Source organism: Colossoma macropomum, unplaced genomic scaffold (assembly GCF_904425465.1).
Source record: "Colossoma macropomum unplaced genomic scaffold, Colossoma_macropomum, whole genome shotgun sequence".
In the NCBI taxonomy this organism is placed as follows: domain Eukaryota; kingdom Metazoa; phylum Chordata; class Actinopteri; order Characiformes; family Serrasalmidae; genus Colossoma; species Colossoma macropomum.
The window spans coordinates 1,921,084-1,947,171 of record NW_023494792.1 but is presented as its reverse complement, the minus strand read 5'-3'; the positions used below and the strand labels follow the sequence as shown (position 1 = coordinate 1,947,171).

General features: G+C 40.7%; 1 protein-coding gene across 1 annotated transcript; it reads right to left on the bottom strand.

Moving 5' to 3' along the window:
- Positions 1 to 18,475: 18,475 nt before the first annotated feature.
- On the bottom strand, positions 18,476 to 25,633 carry LOC118812773 (4-galactosyl-N-acetylglucosaminide 3-alpha-L-fucosyltransferase 9-like). Its single transcript, XM_036577890.1, has 2 exons — positions 25,257 to 25,633; positions 18,476 to 20,822 (listed from the first exon to the last, which is right to left on the bottom strand). The coding sequence occupies exons 1-2, from the start codon at positions 25,279 to 25,281 to the stop codon at positions 19,636 to 19,638; spliced, it is 1,212 nt and encodes a 403-aa protein (XP_036433783.1). The 5' UTR covers positions 25,282 to 25,633; the 3' UTR covers positions 18,476 to 19,635.
- Positions 25,634 to 26,088: the final 455 nt, after the last annotated feature.

Below are 26,088 nucleotides of genomic sequence, written 5' to 3'. Positions count from 1 at the left end.
GGGATGGACGATGGGTTTGTTCCTTGGTAACCAGTGGTGTCGGGAAACGAGGGGTCAGCGGGGCAGAATTCCGGTGCGGGGAGCGGCGGTTCGGCTGTCCGTGTGTGGAAGCTGTGAGGGAGCTCAGCAGAGTGGCCGTGTGGAGGTGGAGATGGTCTGGGTAGGTAGGCAGTGGTTTGGCTGTCCGGCCGCGTCCAACTGAGAGGTGGAGTGACGGGCCCGCTGCACAGTGGGGTGTCCAGATGGAGCAGGGGTGAAGTTTATGGCTGGAGAGCTCACTCGAATGTTCTGTACTGACGACTGTTTGTCAGCAAAAGTGACCTCTTCCAGCTCCTCCAACACAGAGAATCTGTTGCTCAGGTGAACCTTTCGTGGAATCGGGTGGCGGGCGGAGCGCCAAAACCCCATCAGCAATGGACCACAGCTCAGTCTGGTGCGGCGTGGAGCAGCATACCTCCCTGGCCTTGGGTTTAGCTCCTAGCCGAGGCCAATGATCCTTGTCCTGGACAGCCGTAGCAGCCGTTCGAGGGAAACTGCCGTCTAGCCCGGTGCTGATCGCCTGCGCTGTAGCCAGCAAGGAGTCGAGGAGATCGTCAATGTCTTTGATCTGGTAGAGCACAGAGATTCTTCCTTCCAGTTCACTAATCTTCGGGCTCAGCCGCGCACAGCCATCACATCCAGCTGCAGAGCTGAGGGGAGGCGTAGCGCGAAAACAGCTCGTAGATTTAAATTAAATAAAACAAGCAGTCGTAGTTTAGGGTAGTCGGTGCAGAGGCTCGGACGGATAAAAAAATTTGACAGTTAAAACAAGGATTAAAACAAGGTAAAAAAACAAAAGCTGTGTTGCCCAGTTGGGCTAAAAGCTAGGCTAAAAACAAACCAGCTTAGCAGCGGTGCCTGACGCTGTGCTCTGACAGATGTTTCTAACAGTGCGTTCATGTATTGGTTCATTGATCTTCTAAGCCCCTAACCCAATACGATACGATATTTATATCGTAAATCACGTCTGTTTACAGGTACAGTACTGACACTGGGCAGGGAGGCAGTTGTGCGCTGTATAAAGTCCATTGTGTCTGATCATGTAAGATCCAGCTAACCCCCCACAAATCCATTGTTTAGCCCCCCCGTCTCTCCACAGTGCAGCGGGCGGTGAGGAATGTGTTTGGACACGCCTTCAGCAAACGGAGAGATCTGAGTGCTGCGTGTTTATAGCAGTGACACTCCAGGCTTCTGTTCGTCACGTGTTCTTTACCTGAGCGTCCGGTTCCAATGAATCAGCCTGCTGACCACACAGCACACGATTAAACACAGCTGTGCTTCACCTGTTCAACCTGTTCCTCTTCACCTGCTGCACTTCTGACCCTCAGAAGATAACGTGACTCTAACAGCTCGTTATGGAGAGGACTTTAACTTCAGCCGTTTAAGCTTTGAGTCCGCTCAGTTTGAGCTCTGGAGCTAGGAGGCCGAGGGTTAACACGCCTGTCATCTATCATCGTCTATCTGCCACAACAGAGGCCCTAAACACTCACATCTACCCCAAACGCAGCTGATCAGCCAAGATCTGTCTGCTGTTACCGCAGCTACGAGGCTAATGTAGCTAACAGGCCGTGGAAGGTGACACCCCTCCAGTTAGCTTAAACGCAAATGCTTAAATCATCAGCCTGTGTGGGGGAGTTCAGTGTCTCGGACAGACCTGATTCTGTGGTTTCTGACTCTGTGACTCACTGTTCTCTCTAAACAGTGGACCGAAGTACGTTAGCGTAGGTGAACACAGCGGCAGCTTCACGGTGAGGCCTGAGTTTAGGCTGCACTGTTACTGAATGTGTGATTTTTTAAACCTTAAAGATGTTTTTGGGACATTCAGCAAAAAAATCAGCAAAACAACAACACAACAAGAGTGATAAGAACAGAGGGTAAGATGTTAGAGTCAACACGCAACACAGAATACAGAGAAAAGGAAAGCATGAATCTGGACTGTGATTGGCCAGAAGGGTTTAGATCAATCAGTGATGACTGATGATGGTCAGAGGCCGATCAGAGTAACACCGATGAACAGATCTGAGAGCATCAGTGTGGTAAACCAGTAACTGCTGTTAGGAAAGAGTCACAGTGAAAACCATGAACGTCAGAGCCTGTAGCTTATGGTAAGCCTAGGTTAAGGCTATGTTAAGCCTAGGTTAAGGCTGTGTTAAGCCTATGTTAAGCCTATGTTAAGGCTATGTTAAGCCTAGGTTAAGGCTGTGTTAAGCCTATGTTAAGCCTATGTTAAGGCTATGTTAAGCCTAGGTTAAGGCTGTGTTAAGCCTATGTTAAGGCTATGTTAAACCTTGTTAGGGCTATGTTAAGGCTATGCAAAGCCTATGTTAAGGTTATATTAAGGCTATGTTAAGGCTATATTAAGCCTATGTTAAAGCTATGTTAAGCCTAGGTTAAGGCTGTGTTAAGCTTATGTTAAGGCTATGCAAAGGCCATGTTAAGGCTATATTAAGGCTATATTAAGCCTATGTTAAGGCCATGTTAAGCCTATGTTAAGGCTATATTAAACCTATGTTAGGGCCATGTTAAGCCTATGTTAAGCCTATGTTAAGGCTATACTAAGGCTATATTAAACCTATGTTAAGGCCATGTTAAGCCTATGTTAAGCCTATGTTAAGGCTATGTTATGGCTATGTTAAGCCTATATTAAGGCTATATTAAGCCTATGTAAGGCTATATTTACTAGCCTACGTTAATTGGCCAGTAAGCCTATGTTAAGGCTATATTAAGCCTATGTTAAGGATATGTTAAGCTTATGTTAAGTCTATGTTAAGGCTATATTAAGGCTATATTAAGCCTATGTTAAGGCCATGTTAAGCCTATGTTAAGCCTATGTTACGGCTATGTTAAGGCTATATTAAGCCTATGTTATGGCTATATTAAGCCTATGTTAAGGCCATGTTAAGCCTATGTTAAGCCTATGTTACGGCTATGTTAAGGCTATATTAAGGCTATATTAAGGCTATGTTAAGCCTATGTTAAGGCCATGTTAAGCCTATGTTAAGCCTATGTTAAGGCTATATTAAGCCTATGTTAAGCCTATGTTAAGCCTATGTTAAGGCTATATTAAGGCTATATTAAGCCTGTGTTAAGGCCATGTTAAGCCTATGTTAAGCCTATGTTAAGGCTATATTAAGGCTATATTAAGCCTATGTTAAGGCCATGTTAAGCCTATGTTAAGCCTGTGTTATGGCTATATTAAGGCTATATTAAGCCTGTGTTAAGGCCATGTTAAGCCTATGTTAAGCCTATGTTAAGGCTATATTAAGGCTATATTAAGCCTGTGTTAAGGCCATGTTAAGCCTATGTTAAGCCTATGTTAAGGCTATATTAAGGCTATATTAAGCCTATGTTAAGGCCATGTTAAGCCTATGTTAAGCCTATGTTAAGGCTATATTAAGCCTATATTAAGCCTATGTTAAGGCCATGTTAAGCCTATGTTAAGCCTGTGTTATGGCTATATTAAGGCTATATTAAGCCTATGTTAAGGCCATGTTAAGCCTATGTTAAGCCTGTGTTATGGCTATATTAAGGCTATATTAAGCCTATGTTAAGGCCATGTTAAGCCTATGTTAAGCCTGTGTTATGGCTATATTAAGGCTATATTAAGTCTATGTTAAGGCTATGTTAAGCCTATGCTAAGGCTGTGCCACTGCTCACCAGCCTATGAAGGCACCCGATCAAGGCAGAAGAAGCCACAGCATCAGACGCACAGGATGGGCAGCTGTTCAACTCGGCAGAGTAAAGGAAACACACAGAGAGTCAGTTCTGTACAGAGAGACTGACCACAGATTACAGGGTTAACAGAGCAGCAGAGACTCCAGCAGGTCTAGATATTACAGCCTCACTAAGAGGGAGAAACCAGAAAGGTAACGGAGTCATGAGGCTCCCTGAGATGTCAGCGTCCCTCCGCTCCACCGTCAACAAACCTGAGTGAGTGAGTGAGCAGCAGGACGACAGCACCAACACTCCCAGTTTACCATAATACTCTGACCATGAACCCCAGATCTGCACCTTTTATCTGACAGGGAAAACTAATTACCAAAGGCTCCACTAAACAAGTGGGTTTTAGCCTAGACTTAAAGACTGAGGCTGAGTCTGAGTCCCGAACACTGACTGGAAGATTATTCCAAAGCTGGGGGTCTTTGTATGAGAAGCTCCGCCCCCTGATGTAGCTTTATTAATTCTAGGTACTAATAGTGAACAGCACCTTGTGATCTAAGTAGGCGGGATGGTTCATAGTGGGAGAGAAGTTCACTCAGGTACTGAGGGGCGAGTCCGTTTAGAGCTTTATAGGTCAGTAAGAGGATTTTGTAATCAATGCGAAATTTAACTGGTAACCAGTGCAGTGTTGATAAAACTGGGCTGATATGGTCGAACTTTCTGGTTCTATTTGCTCACCCAGTTTTTCACAAAGTGGCGACTGAATGCTTTTATATGCAGTCATGATGGCATCGCCTGTTACCTGTTCACCTTTTGGAAAGTTCCAAAATAGTTTCAATCATTTTACAAACTTCTCAGTCCTGTACTGTCCCAACTTATTTGGAACATGTTGCAGATATCAAACTGTGAATTTGTGTACATTTAACAAAATTGATAAAGTTAGATAGGAAGGTAAAATCTATTAAATATGCCTTCTTTTTGCAATTTTCAATTATATACCTGGAACAACACAGTTTATACATCACTGCCTTCTGGGTTTGTACTTCCATTGTTTCTCTGGGTGTCCCAAAGGGATTCAGTCCTTGGACCTCTGCTCTTCGTTAGGTAGATAGATAGATAGATAGATAGATAGATAGATAGATAAATAGATAGATAGATAGATACTTTATTGATCCCAAAGGAAATTTAGCAGCCAGTAGCAGTCACACAACACAGGACAGCAATAGTAGTAAGGGTGTAAACAATATAACAGGATGAATAAATATTTTAAAATCCTATCTACAGGCATATATACAAACAGAAAATGATTGACATGCCTCACTTACAGTTTGAATACAGGTTCTCAGACAAACAAAAGAGTGTCATGTGAGTTCTGGGTTGTTGGTGACCTGGTCAGGCCAGTTGGTGTCTTTTTGAATTGCCACCAGCCGCAGAGAAAATGACCCTCACCACATCTACTCTTAAAGGTACCACACAGAGTCTGGATTCCACAACACTGGAGAGCTTTTTAATCCTACTGTTTCAGTATTTCGACTGAAGTGGTCTTCACTGTCATTTCTCGTATAATTTGTTTACAATGGAATGAAATGTGGTTCTTCAGGCCCCAAACACAACAGCAGAACATTACACTGGACTGCACAGAGTGGAGATACATGACAATTATACATCCAGCTGGACTAACCTGGACGAATCTAGACACTTTCCCACAATTAATCCCACAATAGACCCTCTCCATCATCCACCCTGTCTAATCTAGACCCTCTCCAACATCTACCCTGTCTAATATAGACCCTCTCCAACATCTACCTTGTCTAATCTAGACCCACTCCATCATCCACCTTGTCTAATCTAGACCCTCTCCATCATCTACCCTGTCTAATCTAGACCCTCTCCAACATCTACCCTGTCTAATCTAGACCCTCTCCAACATCTACCTTGTCTAATCTAGACCCTCTCCATCATCCACCTTGTCTAATCTAGACCCTCTCCAACATCTACCCTGTCTAATCTAGACCCTCTCCATTATCCACCTTGTCTAATCCAGACCCTCTCCATCATCTACCCTGTCTAATCTAGACCCTCTCCATCATCTACCCTGTCTAATCTAGACCCTCTCCATCATCTACCCTGTCTAATCTAGACCCTCTCCAACCCCCACCTGCACTCAGTCTTTCTGTACAGTTTACAGTGTCAGTGTTTACACTAGTTCATCACTAACATGCTGCTTGATGTCAGTCCATGCGTATCTGTGTATGTTTTTGTGTATGTACAGATATATGATGTCCAATCATATACACTGTTGTTTGTCCTGTCTAATATTTATTGTCTGGTGTATTTATTGTATAATTGTCATGTATCTCCACTCTGTGCAGTCCAGTGTAATGTTCTGCTGTTGTGTTTGGGGCCTGAAGAACCACATTTCATTCCATTGTAAACAAATTATATGGAGAAATGACAGTGAAGACCACTTCAGTCGAAATACTGAAACAGTAGGATTAAAAAGCGCTCCAGTGTTGTGGAATCCAGACTCTGTGTGGTACCTTTAAGAGTAGATGTGGTGAGGGTCATTTTCTCTGCTGCTGGTGGCAATTCAAAAAGACACCAACTGGCCTGACCAGGTCACCAACAACCCAGAACTCACATGACACTCTTTTGTTTGTCTCAGAACCTGTATTTGAACACACAGTACACAGACAGAGAACCCTCACGGGCATAGGTACAAATAAAGAGAGCAAGCAGTACAATGCAGTACTTTGTTAGCCTTGTTTAATTAGATTTGAACTTAATGTTTACTTCCTGTTCTTTGAATTTATTGTGTTACTATTGTTGTGATCTGCTCTCCTACATCTTCTCATATTTTGAGCTATCTCTAGATTTTCTCATCTGTAAGGCTCTGTGAATGAGCGCAGTGTATGAAAGATGCCATGTAAATAAACCTGCCTTGCCTTTAAGACTTCGAAACATGATTTTAAAAGGAGTCATATGGGACGTTTAAAAGGAAAGAGCATAAGGGAGAACACGCTGTCAGGATACACTTGATTATATGAGTAAATTTAACAAAAGGGTGTATTTACATACACTATACTGCGCTAATCCCTCTGTGACGATGAAAACACCACCGTTAGATACACGGTTGGTGTGTGTACTGCTAACGTGTAGCTACACGGTCATTGTAAATTCTCTCTAACCGTCATCTCGGTCATCTCCTCATTCCAGTCTGTTTACCTCCACACTGGACTGAACATCTTTATATCCACCAGTTCCACTAAGGCCACTTTGCTTAAGTTCACATTCTGACAAGTACCCAATAATAATGTTCTAACTAGAACCCAATATTATTATACTTTCCCAATCAAGTAGTCTCGCCCAGAAATGTAAAGCAGTATCTAAACTGCTAATGTAATGATGGTTTATAATGATAAGGCAATCCTTTCTACTTTATCAGGAATTTATGACATTTTCAGCTTCATTTTGGAGAAAGTTCTGTAGGAGAACTTTGGCAGGTGCTTTTAAAAGTGTTACTTCATTGGAGATTGACTTGTAAATATAACAAATTCAAAATATGGTTCCTCAAGGTTTCTTTAGTAAAGACAATGGTTCTAGATAGAACCATAAACACTCAAAGAACCCTTTGTATGATTAAAATGCTCTTTGCATCAAGAAAGCATTCTTTAGAATGTTTTCTATATGCTTTTTGAAGTACTCTTTTAATGAAGCAAAGAACCTTTTGGTTCTATCTAGAACCATATTCTTAACTGAAGTATTTTTGAAAAATCGTTTTTTTTTTTATAGTTTAATAGTTTTTACACTGCAAGTATACATGTCAGTTCTCTTTAAATGAATTTCACATAATGCTTATAATTTTCTACTCATATCAACTCCAATTCCAAAACAGTTGGGGCGCTGTGTAAAATGTAAGTAAATGTTAAAATGAGCTTTGGCCCAGAGAAGACGGCAGCGTTTCTGGATGGTGTTGACAGATGGCTTCTTCTCTGCATGACACAGCTTTAACTTGAGTTTGTGGATTGCACGGCGATTTGTGTTCACAGACAGTGATTTTCAGAAGTGTTCCTGAGCCCATGCAGTGATTTCCAGTACAGAATCAGGACTGTTTTCAGTGCAGTGTCGCCTGAGGACCCGAAGATCATGAGCATCCAATACTGACCGTCGGCCTTGTCCCTTACAGGGATTTCTCCAGATTCTCTGAATCTTTTGATGATATTCCGTACTGTAGATGGTGGGATATCTAAAGTCTTCACAATTTTACATTGAGGAACATTTTTCTGAAATTGTTCCACAATTTATAGACGCAGTTTTTCTCAGATTGGTGAACCTCTGCCCGTCGCTGCTTCTGAGAGACTCTGCCTCTCTAAAATACTCTTTATATGCTCAGTCATGTGAGTTAGTTACAAATAACTCCTCCATCTGTTCTTATTAGTACCACTTACTTTTCCAGCCTTTTGTTGCTTCTGTCCAACTTTTTTGAGATGTGTTGCTGCCATCAAGTTCTAAATGAGTTTTTCATGAAACGGTAAAATGTCTCACTTTCAACATCTGAAATGTGTTCTACGTTCTACTGTGAATAAAATATGGGTCTATGAGATTCGCAAATCATTGCATTCTGTTTTTATTTACATTTATTTAGGTTTCACACAATGTCCCAACTTTTTTGAAATTGGGGTTGTATTATTTTTGCACTTTAAACTATACTGCTAGGTGCCTATTTAGATTTTATTATTGATACTTGTAATATATCTTCAACTGTACTTTAAGTAGACTTAAAGTTAACTAATGTGAGCAGTACCAGCGGACTACACATATAAAAACTCACAGGACATACTCTGGATTAAGAACATTTTTATTTTCATAAATCAGAATTTTCAAACGGATACTGTATTTCATACCAAAACATAAGAACTCAAATTGATGTTCCAGCTCAAAATAAAACAGTTTGATGTTGGAGTTTGTGTCTGAAATCAGTCCCTGGCTGCCCAAACTGGCTGTACTTCGCTACAATTCACAAATAAGATCAGGTTCAGTTTGACCCATGTACTGGTTACTCTGAGTGGTTCCACCCCAAACTACAGGCCAGGCATACTTCAACTCTCCGTATGAGATTAGATTAGATTAGATTAGATTAGATTAGATTCATTGTCATTCAGGTACAGAGCCAATGAAATACATTTAACCAGAAGTGCAAAATCCAGTGTTATTTACATGTAAAGTGAAGGTAAATAACTGACAACTGACAGTTATGATATGAACAATTAAGGACAATTAAAAAATGTAGATGTTGCAAGTATAAATATAATATACATATATACAGAGTGAACACTCACACTTATATTGTATATCTCAATCAAAGGATTATGTATTACTTCACTTAATATAATTCACATCTGACTTCGTGCATTTTTGCACATTTTACTTCACTTTAACATTGTTAGCTGCTAGAGCTACTGTATCAACCAAACACTGTATACTGTATATGGCTGCTCTGGCTGCTGCCTCAGTGACTGCTGTGCTTATATATGCTAGGCTCTCTGCTAAGCTGCTAATATGTCACAGTGTGGTCCATCCTCCTCTGCTCAGCTCCACACACTCTCAGCACTGTGTGCTGCCTGTGTTCTGTTCTGTATTTACTGTAGGTCTTCTGTATTTATACACTGTGCTGTATTGTTCTGCACCGTGTTCCTGTGTTGGTCCTGGAGGAAGGTTGTTTGTGTCACTCTGTGCTTGTATAGAGCTGAAAGGACAATAAAGCCTCTTGAACTAAAGAGTCAGTGTATAAACAGTGAACTGAAAGCATGCTCACTTACTGTTTAGTGTAAAGGAACAATACTCAATACTAATGGCTCAGCTGAATGAACCTCTAAGCCTGTGAGGATGTCCTGCAGCTCCCTCTGCCTGTAAACCCAGGCATGGTGAGGTTTAGTCTTTAGGCCTGGTCTCTGGCGAGGCAGAACACTTTCCTCTGATCCAGTGTGATAAACCGTATCTCTTGACCGCAAGGTACACAATCATCTGCATCTAAGGATTTGCATGCACACAGATTTTTCTGTGTATAATAATAATAATATGTGACATTCATATGGTGCTTTTCAAAGACCCAGAAACGCTTACAGACCACAATCTGGATGAACATCAAACAAACCATACAGATAACGAAACAAGTGACAGAAATCCACCAATCACAGCACAGAGGAGGAAATTACACTAAAAGTGAACCTTTAGTACTGTTAGTTCACTAGTTACACACTTCCATCCCACTCTTTAGTGTATTGAAGTGCACTTCTTTAGAAAGATGTTTTTAAGGGTTCTTGAAGAAAATGGTTCTATATAGCACCAAAAAGCGTTCTTTTATGGTTACAAGCTTAACATTAACATTAACAGCTGATATTTGCAGAACCTTTTGTTGCTGCTAGATAGAACCCTTTTCAAAAAGGTTATATACAGAACCACATGCAGCATATTCGACCCACTTTGAATGAAGTGTCTCTAATAACTGTGTAGTTACATGTGAACAACAAATGCAACAACAATGTAACTACTGGTGATTTAGTCACTGTTACACATTGCAGAAGTACAGCCTATGTAATTACACGTGTATCAACTTCAGTTTTGCCTTATGTAATTACACAAGTGTATCTTAATAGTTGTAACAGCCTATTCTCGCTCATGTGATTACACAAGAGTAATAACACAAATGTAATTACATTAATAATCAGACTGGAACAGCAGATGTTTTCTGGTCTTTTCCGGCAGTAAAAGTCTGTAATAACTGACATTAAGACATTACTGACACTGAATCTGCCAGCTTTCCTAATGTTTGTGTTGCTGGTGTTGTGACACTGTAACCAGTTTCAGCTTTAAACCATTCTGTAATGTGACAGAACAGCAGACGCCCCCTTATCTTAATATGTAGCTTTTATCACATTAATTAAATGTGTTGCATTGCCACTCCATTATTATACCTATATAACTACTCAATTACACCTATATAATTACTATATAAGAACTACACAGGAACTTTGCACTTATTTTACAGTGTAACTTTAACACTGCACTGCAGGAAAGCTCCTGTGTAGTTGTTATAAAGGTACAGTGAAATTACTGAATGGTATTAATCAATGCGATGTAATAAGGTCACCTTGTTACAACACAGTTACTACACAGTAATTATGTAAAACAAACTTTAACTGCTGGAAAAGTCTTCTGCTCTGCAGTGTCTAAAAGACACATGTGTAATTACACAGGCTGTATTTCTGTAATCCATCTGTAACAGTGGCTAAATCACCATATGTTATTCATGTGTAGCTACACAGTTATTAGAGACACTTCATACAAAGTGGGACCGAATAGTCTCCATTAATCTGAAGAACCTTTCGTGATGCATAGAACCCTTTAATCAGGCATGATTAAAGGGTTCTGTTATAACTCATTAAATGCACGCAGTGAGAGGTAAGAGACGTGTTTCAGGGCTGGATTTGAACAGAGAGTTTAAGTGTTGAGTTGTGAAGCAAGTCCAGAAGTTTGGAGCAGGTCTGGAAAAAGCTGGGTCACCAAAGCTGCGGAGGTCAGAAGAGCAGTCCAGCTGTAGAAGATCAGGCAGAGTGCACACAGACCTGTAAGGGTGAAGAAGGTGAGACAGACAGGTAGGAGTGAGACTGCTTTATCTGTGAGGAGAAGAACTTTAAACCCATATAAACACTCTGACACAGACGCCCAGTGCAGATCCAGATAACTGTTTAAATATTCGGGTCATGTGACTGCTGGACACTCGGGCGTGTCTGAAATCCCTCTGTGGTCAGGAATAGCGCAGGGGCGTGGTCATCTCTCTCCATGACTCTGAGGCACTGAGGTGATGGGCGTGGACTTTGACTTAGCTTAGCGACACTAGCGGTACCGCCATGCTCCTGATGCTAGATAAGATAGGGGAGCACAGGCAGATTCAAACAACTCCTCCTCAGACTGACGGAGAACGTGCTGGAGATGGTTCTATGTACAACCCTTTTCTAAAGGGTTCTATGTAGAACTGTATGTGGCACATTTATGCACATTTTCCATCAATCTGAAGAACGTTTATTACGCAAAGAACCCTTTATCATACAAAGAGTGGTGAGAAGGCTGACCCTGATTGGTCAGAAGACTGATTGGTCAGTAGGTTGACCCTGATTGGTCAGAAGACTAATTAGTCAGAAGGTTGATTGGCCAGAACGCAGTCCCTGATTGGTCAGAAGGCTGATTGGTCAGAAGGCTGTCCCTGATTGATCAGAGAGTTGATTGGTCAGAAAGCTGTCCCTGATTGGTCAGAAAGTTGATAGGTCAGAAGGCTGTCCCTGATTGGTCAGAAGCCTGATTGATCAGAAAGTTGATTGGTCAGAAGGCTGATTAGTCAGAAAGTTGATTGACCAGAAGGCTGATTGGTTAAAAGACTGTCGCTGATTGGTCAGAAGGCTGAGTTTTCAGAAAGTTGATTGGTCAGAAACTTGATTGGCCAGAAAGTTGTCCCTGATTGGTCAGAAGGCTGGTTGGTCAGAAAGCTGACTGGTCAGAAGGCTGATAGGTCAGAAAGTTGATTAGTCAGAAAGCTGACTGGTCAGAAGCCTGTCCCTGATTGGTTTAGAGGGCTGATTAGTCAGAAGTTGATTGGCCAGAAGGCTGATTGGTCAGAAGATTGTCCTTTCTTGGTCAGAAGGCTGATAGGTCAGAAGGCTGATTGGTCAGAAAGTTGGAAATAATCTGAAGTGCTAATACGCTGTACTGCCTAAACCCCGTTTCACAGCTGATCTGCTTAGAAATGAACAATAAAACATCAGACCCTTACAGTAACACATCTAACCAACACTGACAAGAATAAGCAGCTCTGTCCTGCCCTGTCTAGCCCTGTCCGGTTCAGTGGATTCTCACCCAATCTGATCATTACCTGCACTAACCTATAATCAGATCAACACATACCTGCCGGAACCTGTGATCAGATCCTGCTGTCCTGAACCCGGACGGTGAGAGCCAGCCTCTCCTCCTGATCACAGCTCAGAGCTGGCCTGTGTGTACGAGAGTTGAAGGGTTGCCTGGTTAAAAGCCAGCCATTGCAGTTCACTACTGACTTAGTCTTTCACAAAATGAGCTGAAGATCATGCAGTGATCTTAAACAAACAGCAGTCATGCACAAATGGAAACTCGCTTGCTTAAAATACACTAATTCTTCCTGTTTTATTGGCACTGCAGTGTTAAAATAAATTCAAATAATGCCACAGAATGTTGCTTTAGAAATGTGTGAAGAGTTAACTGCAGCTAGCTTGGAGCTCATGTAGTTAGCATGCTAGCAGCTACAGGTCTTTGTAGGTCTTTGCTAATTATGCTGGCATCTACAGAAGGTTTTTACTTATTTTTCACACTTCTGGGAGAAAATGTAAGATTTGCTCGACTCCTCAGAAGGTTCTGAGTAATTTTAGCCCTGACCTGAGCCCTGCTCACTTTTTTGGGGTTCTACCATTTTGTAGCAGTGTCTGAACACACAGCGCAGAAGATCCAGTGCACTCAAACTATCCCACAGTGCACTGCAATAAGTAGGGGGTAACCATAATGTGCTGCATTGTTTGGCTTGGAGATTCAGCTTCCCTGCTAAAAAGACGATTAAAAGGCTCTGCAGGTTCCTAGGGGTGTGCAGTAGTCGCTAATGCTTTTCTGTGTTTGTTCTTTTGGGTTGATTTCACACTGTAAAGGACTCTAATGGTTTCACAAGGTGTTCTGAGTCTGGATGCAGTTTTTTTAAATGTTATTTATCCTCTGTTGAACCAGGAAGTCCGTTAAGATTAAAATCTCTGTCTTGTGGGAGACGCAGCCAAGACAGCCCAATGTTTCCAGTTACAGGAAAAGAACAAAACACGGGACAATTTCAGTAGAACAGAAACAGTTCCATAGTACAAACCACAGCAGTTATAGTTTTTGTAAAGCTTTAAGTTCAGTCAGGGTGACAAATTCATTTCGCTGCAGTTTGTTCTGAAGGTCATTCCATGACCCAGTTCTGAGCTGATCTTGGCTTCGTCATAGAGCAGCAGCCTCATAGAGGAGTGAGAATCACAGCAGCCGTTTTCACGTGATAAAAAATTACACAGATAAGAGGGGAGTTCACCCAGCAACGCTGTGTAAATACAGATACACCAGTGCTGCTGTTCGCTTATTCATGAAGGCCAAGAGAACCAGGAAATGTTTGATTACATCTAAAACTGTTCTACAGGAAAACAGTGGTCTCGAGTGGTCTCCAGTGTGCCGCTTCCCAATTCCCTAATGGTTCTAATAAACTTAGTGGGCAGTTTTAATGGACTGAGTGTAGGAGGTTATAGTAAAAAGCCATAAGATGTCCTAAATCCCTTACTGCCATCATCTGCCCTGTTCCCTATAACAGAGCTCTATACAGGGATTCAGATTTCTAATGTAGAGTTGAGCAAGGGACCTTGTTCACACACAGCTATTGTTTTTGCAAGTGTTACCCAGTTCAGCTAGTTAGCAAGCAAGACGGCTAATCAGTCAGATTAGCTGCAGCTGTACTTAATATTAATTAGTCTGTAAAAATCTACGACACCAGTGTAGTGTCCTGTAGTGAACTATAGTAATTGGTCTGTAATGATCTACGACACCAGTGTAGTGTCCTGTAGTGAACGATAGTAATTGGTCTGTAATGATCTACGATGCCGGCGTAGTGTCCTGTAGTGAACGACAGTAATTAGTCTGTATTGATCTCTCACACCGGCGTAGTGTCCTGTAGTGAACGATAGTAATTAGTCTGTATTGATCTATGATGCCGGCGTAGTGTCCTGTAGTGAACGATAGTAATTAGTCTGTATTGATCTACGATGCCGGCGTAGTGTCCTGTAGTGAACGACAGTAATTAGTCTGTATTGATCTACGATGCCGGTGTAGTGTCCTGTAGTGAACAATAGTAATTGGTCTGTAATGATCTACGGCACCGGCGTAGTGTCCTGTAGTGAACGACAGTAATTAGTCTGTATTGATCTACTATGCCGGCGTAGTGTCCTGTAGTGAACGATAGTAATTAGTCTGTAATGATCTACTATGCCGGCGTAGTGTCCTGTAGTGAACGATAGTAATTAGTCTGTAATGATCTACTATGCCGGCGTAGTGTCCTGTAGTGAACGATAGTAATTAGTCTGTATTGATCTACGATGCCGGCGTAGTGTCCTGTAGTGAACGATAGTAATTAGTCTGTAATGATCTACTATGCCGGCGTAGTGTCCTGTAGTGAATGATAGTAATTAGTCTGTATTGATCTCTCACACCAGCGTAGTGTAACTGTAGTCAACTAACTGTAGTAACTTTGTGAAGTGACTCTGGAACAGCAGCTGTGCGAAAAGGAGAACATGGTAAAGAAGCTGTTGTGCTGATTATATCATTCTCGCACAGCTGATCTCGGCCGATCACGTGATGAACAGGTGGACAGCAGTCAGTCTGAATGACCTCAGCAGGATGAAGGGAGCCGGACGGAGGCAGAAGTGTTCGTGCGGTCCAGACTGAAGCTCTGCCGCGTCGCTGACCACAGAATGACTTGCTTTTCCTGTTTTGTCTGTGAACTGTTCCCCTTTTTGTGTTCTGGATGTGGCGTAAGCCGTTCCCGCTTTCAGTACAGTGTTTCACGATCCAACCACAACCATGTTCAGAAAGAGTTTCATATACATAAGACAGGCAGCAAACAATAATACATTACAAACGTAAAACAGACGATTCAATAATCATAAACCCCCAATAAATCATTTTAAACACTGATACACAGTTTTACCCACTTCTACTGTCTGAAGATCCTATTTTTGCTTTTAAATCTTAAAGCGTCTTAATGATAAAGTGTTTAATGTGCATGAGCAGTACAAGCATGCCTGTAGTCAATTCAAGTCAAGTCAAATTTATTTATATAGCGCCTTTTACAGCAGATGTTGTCACAAAGCAGCTTTACAGAGAATCCGGGTCCACGCCCCCAGTGAGCAAGCCTTGGCAACAGTGGCAAGGAAAAACTCCCTCAACAGGAGGAAGAAACTTCGAGAGGAACCAGACTCAAAAGGGGAACCCATCCTCCTCTGGTCGACACCGGATAACAGCACAGACACAAAACAGTATAAGTGGATACAGTTTAACACCACTGTGCAGAGCGCCGGCCGCATCTCAGGTCAGACCCTCTTAGGACAGGCAGCCGCTCTGCTCAGGGAAAGGGGGGTGGGGGGTGGGGGGTGGGGGGGAGGGGGAGATAAGAGGGACAGATAGTTAGTTCAGCACCAACATTCCCAGATTACCGTAGGACAGATCTGCGCCTTATTCTAACAGGAAAACTAATTAACCAAAGGTAAATGATGTAAATGATGTCTCCGTAATCATTTACTGGTAAAAAAGTAGCAGAAATAAGTTTCTTTTCAGCATCAAAGGATAAAAAAAGACTTTTATAAGGAATATTGTTTTAGTTTTGTCAGCATTTAAAACAAGTTCGAGACTATAAAGTTTGCACTGTATAATATTAAAAATATTTTGTTAGTTATACAAAGCGTGGTTTTGAGTAGGTGCTGAACAGAAGATGAGAGTATCATCAGCATAACAATGAAAATTTGCATTTGGCATATTATGACAAAGACTATTAATATGTACAGTAAAAAAGCAGAGGCCCCAGAATTGATCCTTGAGGTCCACCCTTAGCCATCGTCCAGGCAGTAGACCTAAAACCTTCAGCCTGCACACACGTGAATGCTAACATAGCATGACTTTAAGATTGTAAACATGTCTTGGATAGAACTGGTTTGTTTAGCGTTCACACTGACAAATTTAACATCAAACGAAAATGTAAACAAAAGTGATGCGAGTAAAAGTTGACGGCCCGCTGGCTCTTTTTACATGATGTTAGAACAGTAAGCTGTGAGACCCTCAGCTTCGAGTGGCTCACTGCTTTTACAGAATGGAGAAACGGCAGCACATTAACACAGAATATCATTTATGTGTACAATCAAATGTGTATATGGAGTATTTTATAATGACTTCAGTGACTTATTGTTTCAAAACCCAAACTATCCAGTCTGTAATTACAGATTCAGAGCTGATGAGGAGATGATAAACACACGCCCACATAAAGGCAGCATCAGAAACTTGTCTTTTCCACAAATCAGAGAGATTCTACGGAGGGAAGACGATGGTTCTTTCAGTCTTTGATCCATTTAGACGTCTTCGGTCTATATTATCGCTTAATCCAACCAAACCTGCCAAGTCTGAATGCAACCTAAGGCTAAAATCGACCCACTACAGTGCGTGTAAATGCAGTTACTCTGACAGCTAACGGCTGACAACCAACCCTGTCCTGATTTGAAGTGTATATCAAATATATTTTTATTCATAATAATGTGAAATACCAATAATAGTTATGGATTCGCATTTTGCTAGTTAGTTTAAAAATAATATGAGATCCATCTGTTCCAACACTGCTGATAAAACACCAGTATCCATAAAAGGCGTGTTTGACACAGTAACGAACAGACAGAATTGCCCTTTTCTAAGCTACAGTGTTTGTAATAATTAAGATTTTGCTAATTATTGTTGTGTATTTGAATTTAAGAATGATGAGAATTTTTGACAGTTTTACCCTCAAACATATAAAGCATTCAACACTATTGTCTTTCAGTTGTATAAAAGTTTTCTTGGCTGATAATTTTGTAATTGGAATTTTGAGTTCAGTTGTGTGACAAAAGTTCATATCAGTCCGAGGCCCTGATTGAAGCTGGGAATCATGAGTTTTGTAAGGATTAACTGACTGCAGCTTCTGAAATCAATCAACTTCTGATTTACAGCTTTTGATATCAAACAGGGTCTGACTGATGTAAACATTTTGTACCATTACAGTTTCAACTGCTTAACTGTAACACAAAGCACTTCTGGAACAACAGAAATCATTAATCCTTTTCAACAGCCATTCAATGTGATTTTCACCGGTTGTTTTTTAAAAACGTATAAATGTTTATATAAAAGTTTATGAAATATATTTGAATGTTAATATGACTGATTTAAAAAACAGAAGCTGGATCCAGCGAGCAAGTCAACATTTCTCAAAGTGTTATTTGTTTAAATGCTGTGTTTATTGTGTGATTGATATGCTGAAACCTGCAGTCGTCCGTTTTAACTCAGCATGGCCAGATTTGTGGAGAGGTGTGAACAGTTTTTCACAGCAGGGAGTTCTTATCCTCCCTTTCACCCCTCACTGCTCACTAACAGCTCCACACAGAGTCACAACATTTCACACTGACAGTGTCCTAATAAAAAAAGAATAAAATAATTATATTCATTTAAACTCTCTGAGCCGATTTCCATTCTGCTGGTGGAATGGCCACTAGGGGGCACTGCAGAAAGACTAGAATAGAAATCGTAGAAATTACTATAGAAATTTGTTTAAAATTTTTATAATAGTTTAATAACTCAAATTAGTGTAAATATTTTCTATAATACCAATAATAAGGATAAAAACTGAAAATAATTCACCAAGCGTTCTTACGAAGAAAATTCTCTTTAAAACCCACTTACGCAGTTTTGACGAAGATTCTGATTCACCAGTGTTCTCTTATCTGGGATTTGTTCTTAGGTGAGAACAGAATCTACACACACTGAAGAGCACAGAGGTAGAACAGTTCTGCGCTTTAAGAACACGTCATGAATCTGACGAAGACTGTTTCTTAGGATCTTTCTCAAGAACACACTTACCAGAAGATTGGAGAACCAATGATAGTAATAATTTGTGTTCATAGTAATCCAGTACAAACGTGGATGTACTTACTTTATTGATACAAACAAATGCTGAAACTATTCCAGGTTTCATTCAAGGGCAAATCACACTGTACTATTGTTTTATACTACTGACTCCGCCCACAAAATAAACACAAAAAAAACAAAACAAAGCACAGCCAATGTCGTACACTGCAACAATACAGCATTTAAATATGTTAACTTAGGAAAATAATTACAGTCACACCATTCTACCGTCTTAAAAACACTGAGGCATTTAGTTTATTTCATATTTTATTCTTTCCAGTGGTCATAATAACGCCTGACTATTGAACTATAAAGTTCAGTCAGTAGGGGGAGCCGTGCACTCCCCACTCCAACTCAAACTCTGCCTAAAGGCACAGCTCAAACTCCACCTACAGGCACAGCTATCTCAACTAGTTTGATAATTAGACTGTAAACAGTTTCAAGCTGGACAGCGTAATCAAGTGTTTCCCAGTTTCTTGTGGAGATTCTGCTTTCAGGTGCTCTCGGTTTATACAGCACTATAAGGCTGAACAATTAATTATTTTTATATCAAAATCACAATTTAGTGCAGTTTTCAAATTGTGATTTTAATTAGACCTCATAATATTCAACATTTTAATTCGGTAAATTTAAAATAATTACATAAAGCTCATAAACTAGCAGTCTGGCAGATTATGTTTGATGTTCAAGTTTGATCCTGAAGAAATCTTCTTGGTGGAAAAAAAACCTGGAGCTAAATTTATAAAACATAATCACACTGAAATAGCAAAATTGCTCAGAACAATTATAATTATAATTATATTACCCCAAATTGTTCAACCCTAGAAATTAATTGAGTCATCAGTGCTATTTCCATCATGGCTTAGGAAAGAATCGACGTCTAGTAACCAAATCTAATCAAAAACACTGTAAAAATTAATAAATAATGAATTAATGGCAGCATAAAAATCATTTAAAAAATCGATTTCTATATATATATATATATCCCTCTTTATTTACACATTTGATTTCTGTAATTTTTTTTCTAACGGACCTATAAAACTGGCCAAATTCAAAAGATGCCACATGACTGCTGGCTAGTAAACGTCAATAGTCAGCTCCTCACTGATCGTCTCCAGAGCAGCGTATCTTGAGGCTGGACTAAGCCAACTAGCCCCAGTACCATTTGTCAAGATTTTTAAACACTCTGTACCCCTTATTTCTTCTGACATGATCACAAATACGACAAGCATGCTCCAAACCAAAATATGAACCCCTGGCCACAAAGTGTTTCCTCCAACGAAAGTACTGTTCATACATCTCCTGGTTCTGGTCCAGAAGTTTGAGATGTTCTGCCAGTTCTTGAGGTGTTTTGAAATCGTCCACATGGATGAAGGAATCTTTTGGTACGAATTCCTCATAGTTCTCCCTGGACGGACCAAGAACCACGGGAACCGTGCCGAGTTTCATTGGGTTGAAGAGCTTCTCTGTGATGTAGTCTTTATAGACGGAGTTCTCAAACGACAGGTAGAACTTGCAGCTCGACACAATCTCAGGATAATTTTCGTCGCTCACGTATTTCCCGAAATAGCGTCCGTAGGCCTCGATTTTAATATGGCGGCTTAACTCGTTAAAATATTTTACCCGCTTAAAGTTATTGTTCCAGTTACTGACGATCCAGCAGATTAATTTGTTTTTTTCCGGTATTTGAAAGACTTTGTCCTCCTCCGAAGCTTCTACGATTTGTCCGTAAGGCACCCAGACGTCCGAATCTCGCCGATAGTTTGACGTCAGATTGAACAGGTCTGGAGCGCTGAGTCTTGCTGCATTGTCTGGAGACTCCATGTTCATCCACACCCACTTCTGCCGACGAGGTCGTGGCATTTTCAGCAGGTTTGGTAAGTGACCATAAATGTCTCTGAGATGGAACATCACGCCATGGGCTTTGTCATAGAAACTTCGGTCGGCTGTTAAATAACAGCCTGTGATGCCATACAGTGCATCACAGGAACCCACATCAAAACTCTGACCAAAAGGCCAAACCCAGATTAGAATGATGGTATCAGACTGATGGAGTTTCTTATTTTTTTCTTCAGTGTCATCGAGCTGCTTGTTTGATATCTGCTGCTTCACTAAGGTGTAATTAAGTGTACAGGTGTTGTTTATATTTTGGATAAGGTTCTCCGTCTTGAAGACGTCGAAGCATGCGTCCATACAGACATCATGTACGGACACTGTGACTTCAGGACACGGCAACCAGCTAATGGTTGGCTTGTAGTATATGTAGAATATTACTCCAAAGCACAGCAGCAGACTGAAAACTACTAGGCAGTGCTTCATATTCATCATCCTGTATCCTGCAGAGAAAAGAGAAGTAAAAGGTAAATGTTTCTACCACCACTCAACATTCAGAAGCAGCTACATCAATGTGAAAAGCACAGTACAAACAAAAAGGTGGTCATTTGAGTTAAATAAGAATGCACATGTATACCAGCTTACGTTATCCATCTTCTGTTCACTGCTATGTTTTAGCCCAGTTGTATATCATGGCTCTGACTGAGAGTCAGTGTTTCATAGACTAGACCAGTTAAGATCGGTAGAGATGCCCCACTACAATCCAAAGGATGGGGATCAATGTCGATCCTGGCATATTTGAACCCATCTTCTTGAACTACATCTTCTATGGTGTTCCCCAGGGCTCAGTTCTTGGCCCACTAGTTTTTATTAAAAAAAGCTCTTCCAGTTTGCTTTCTGTCTCACATAATCTCTGTCCTGTGACTCCTGATCTATATATACTTCTTAGCATTTAATCACTCACTCTTATTCCTAAAAAGGAGATGGTGAGTTGATGTGAAAGTGAAAGAATTGTTGTGAACATTTGTTTCATTTTCTTTTAACATATGTTGGCATGTATGATAACATAAGATCACAGAAAATACCCTTTCCCTCCCCACCTCCCCCTCCCCTTATATATTATATAACATAGCTTCATTAAAACAAAAGACCAAAACAATACACAAATACATACGTGGGTTAACAGGTGGGAATTTTTTTAAAATAAAAAAAAACAACCGATAAATAATGACAACTCTAACAAGAGCTTAGTAAAGACTCCACTGATTAGAGCGCCTTCTTCCATCAGTAGTTCTCGACTAAGCCCCGACTGAATGTTCCAGTGAAATAATATGAAGAGAAGACATTTCCGTCCTGAGATGGAGTGAGGAGGATTCCATCGATTGACCAGCAATTTTTTTGCAGCTGTTAAAGTGCAACAGTCGTTTCTGCTGAACTGAGAGATTAAGTGAGGAAAAATAATGTCAACCTGAAGCCAAAACTTAATGACCTTGTAATAAAACCAAAAGTAATGTAAAAAAGTGCGGGCGCTCCCCCGAGGAGCACAAATTACAAACTGGAGACTCTGTAAGATTCATATGAAACCGCCTTAATGGTGTCAAATAAAATCTATTTCAGAATTTCCAGTGTCTCATTTGGTGATTTGGGTTTCCTGAAGATAAACAGATGGTTTCCCAAACACGGCCTCTGGAACTCCTGATCCCTCTGGGTGCAGCGAAACAGAGAATTCTCTATCAGCAGGTTGTGATAGTGCAAGAGTGGAGAGAGTGATAACGCCATTTCATATTCGAGTCCGGTTGCTTTTCGCCATGTTGACATGAGGTGAGACGTTATGGGTCCAAAGTGCAGTTTACAGAGTCTAGCAGGAACATCATAAAATATAAGATCCTGTAACCTATAAAGAGCTACAAGAGACTCTTCCACCGAACGCCAGGGCGTTGAAGTATTTAGATTTAGCCAAACTGACTAAGGGTGAAGTTTTGAGCTTATGTTATGAAATTTGGTGGACATTTTTATCCGTGGTCGTTTGCCAATCCAAATATATGAGGACAGTGTTTGAGAAAGTGTTGTCCAGTACTCCATGAGAGGAGGTCATGTAGGTAATCATGTAACTAAAAAACGAATTCCAGGTAAAATATTCACCATCCCGGTCATTGTAACGTAGTAGCTTGAAGATGAAGGCGCAGGGCCTGCTGAGATCTTGCTGCTTTAGTCGTGCAGTCTAACCACGTTCTGTTCAAGGGCCTCCGAGTGACATGAGAGCTCTGACAGAACCTTCTTCTGCTCTCTCTGATGGCCTGTAAGGTCAGCCAAGCTCTAAACACCCGCTTTGAATCATAGACATGTGGGTTGCGAATCCCCCCCCTCATCACAGAAAGCTCAGCCTTTATCATTTGCTTTAGCTGAGCCAGGGGATCCGTCATGTTGATCTGAGGCAGGTGAGTCAGATTTGATCTTCTTTAGGAGACGCATTTGGAGTGTTGACTAATCATAGTTAACAGCATTGCCAATCATTGCCAAACAAAATGGGACCAAACACGAAAAAAAAGTGGAAGAATTAAATTTGTCCCACAGTTGACTAATCCAGCATTCACGACAGAGTCAGAGAATATGGAAGTTTTCAACTTCCAAGAATGATAAAGACTGACTTAATGTCCTCAAACTCATAATCCCCCCCCCAGAAATAAAGGTACTAAACTGTCTCTGGGTCAGTTCCCCTCTTGTCACTGGGGTGGAACCCTCAAGGCTCCATCTCAGTACCTTTAGTCAGGGAACATAACTGAACCATAATCCACTGAAATGATATGTTCTAAGCTGTACTGACTCCACACACCCCGTCTCGTCTCCAGGCTTTTATTTTACTGTTCTGTTTAAAACATTCGGTTATGAAAAGGTACAAATACAAACTTTTCACCTGGAAAAACTTATTTAAGGTTCACAATCAGACCTTAAAACCACTGTTGGAGCTTTGAGGGAACATTTACACTGTTTGTACCTTGATGAATGAAAAATGTACCTGAACAGAACCTTCATTTCTAACAGTGCAGAAAGAGTTACAACCTCTATGGCAGCAAAACGTAATAGTGTATTTTAAGGTTTTTATGGCAAAGCAAGGCGAGTTTATTTGTACAGCACCTTTCATACACAATGCCAATTCAATATGTTTTACACAAAAATTAATAGCATTGAATAATAAGCTTATAACAGTACTGAGATCCAGCTCCTCAGAAAGGCTTTTGCAAAAATAGTAACAAAAGCATAACTAACAGAAAGTGGAAAATAATAAAAACATAGAAGTACATAAAATAAAAGTAAATAAAAATAATTAAAATATAGAGAGGCCTAAATATTTACAAAGCTTGCGATTGGGAACTCTTGGGAAATGCCTGTTAATCATCTGACCGCAGACGACTGAAACTGAGAGAGCACACTGAGGTGAGAAGCGGGAGCTTCTCATCTGGGAAATTATGATTCATGAACATGACATAAGATGAGAAATAGCCAGAGGTCCTGTCTTCCTGTATTTTAATGTCGTCATCTTTTCATACATAACAAAATAAACTGATTTTCTTCATTCATTTCCAGTTTGTGCTCTTGTAATGCTGGTGGTAAGTGCCATCACATCACATGATGGTCTTTATTACGGTTATATTTCATGCTTGGAGGTATTTGTGATGAAAATTTTTCAGTGGCCATTTTTGGCTATATTTGGGTCCAAAGTTAAGGGTCATTCTACAGAAACGTCCATTTTTGTGTCCTTAGCGTTTAAAGACATATTACACTTGAAAAACATGTTGGGGTTACAATTTATTTATATTTTAAAATAAAACAATAAGTTATTTTAACAGTTACACCTTCTTCAGCATCCATATTTTGAAGTAAAAAACGTTTTTCTGCAATTTTAACTACAATAATCTATACATTACTATGACATATATATATAAATTAAATGACATAAGAAAACAAATGCCAAATAAATATTATAAAATATATAATGAAAGCTGTTGTCCCCAGGAGTCGTGTCACTGGTGTTACTGCGTAACAAAAAATCTCTTATTTTGAAATAAAAGTCACACTGATGACATCACTTCACTTCCTTTTACCTGTTTTCTGAGGATCTATGAAGAAAAGCACATGGTGAGTCCACTGTGTCTTTCAGTTATCAGAGATTTTCTCATTTAGCTCATGATTTCATATGAAGCTTTTAGCTGAAGTCACTGGCGTGACCGACTTTATTCTGAGGTAAGTGTGAAAAAAATAGAACACAAATGGATTAAATTCCATATTTTAGTGGATATTCCACGATTGACAACATGTGGTTTGATGCTCTGTAGCAGTTATTCTGTAAAATGCATTGTTCATTAAAATGTCTCTGGTGTTCCTTTATTATGTGGAACACCAATGAGGATCAGTAACACCAGTGACTCCTATGGAGAGACAGAAAAGTGGACGTTTCTGTAGAATGACCCATATAGTGATTGACTTTAACTAATATGTCTTACCTGTGATAGATTACTGTAGATTATACTGGTTTTACAGTTTGTTAGAGGCAGTGAATAGTTTTGTGGTGTTCTATTAAATACATGGCTGGGTTGTTTTGTAATGCAAGAAGCTAATATGGAGCTAATCCACAGCCATGACTCACCTGATTACACATTTTACACTATAATTCAACACAAAGCTGTCTGAGTTCTGAGCTAATGGTGTAGAAACAGTCTTTTCTGATTGTCATTGTGTAAAAACGTTTAGTTTTGAGCTTTAAAACAGCAAATCTAATTCCATTAACACAGTCTATTCTGTGAAGTGCTTTCCGATGAGCCTGCCTGTAATAGACATCACACTGTTACTCTTAAAATCAGGCATTTCCGTTCTCTAATCAACAGGACTCCCTCAGGCTCACCAGAGCGGAGCTGAACACAGAGTAAAACAGAACCCACCTCGGTTTTCAGGCACATCCTTCATTATCACATCTTCTGAGGCTCTAAGTAAACGACCCCCTCGCTCTCCGGACCCTCTGCGGCTGTGCTCCAGTGCTCAGGGTGTACAGGAAGGGGATCTGAGGAAGTTTTCAGAACACAAAGTAAACAGGATTGTGGAGTTAGGAAGCCTCCTCTCCTGCTCAGTGAGGAGTAAAGCAGTGAGAGATCTCCTCTCGGCTCCTGAGTTCCCTATCTCTGCATTGCACATTAATCAGCATGTAATAAGTCATCCATTCGGGTCACTCCACTTCCTTAAAGTTTCAGAGGTGACAAGTATAGACAGAGCTCAGCCTTGAAGAAGGTGCCCAGGGTGGTGTCACGCAGCCAAACATGACAAAACCTGTTTAAAACAACAATAAGACAGCCACGTGACACATAATGCAAGCGGCCCGCTGACTGAGCGACTGCAGCTACCTGCCGTGTCACGCTAGTAACACGTCTCTGTATAACGCTTGGCTTTGGGACGCTGCAGAACATCTACATGCACAAAAAGCTGCAACACACTAAAGGAAAGAGGAACACTGGGAGAGCACAATAGGTCCCCTTTAAAACTGACCTTCAGTGAATTCAGACCGTGGCTCACTGCATCAGCTCCTGTACCTCAGCAGAAACATGTTTACCAGATCAGTGAGCAGCAGCTCCTCTCGCTGAACAGCAACTCACCGAGGCTTTACTGTTCGGGAAAAGTCCCGCCCCCCAGCTGAAATAGGGATTGACTTTCTCTGCATATGCGATTGTATCAAGTCATTTCCAGAACCCTGAGTGAGGAAGAGCTCCAAAATTAGCGCTG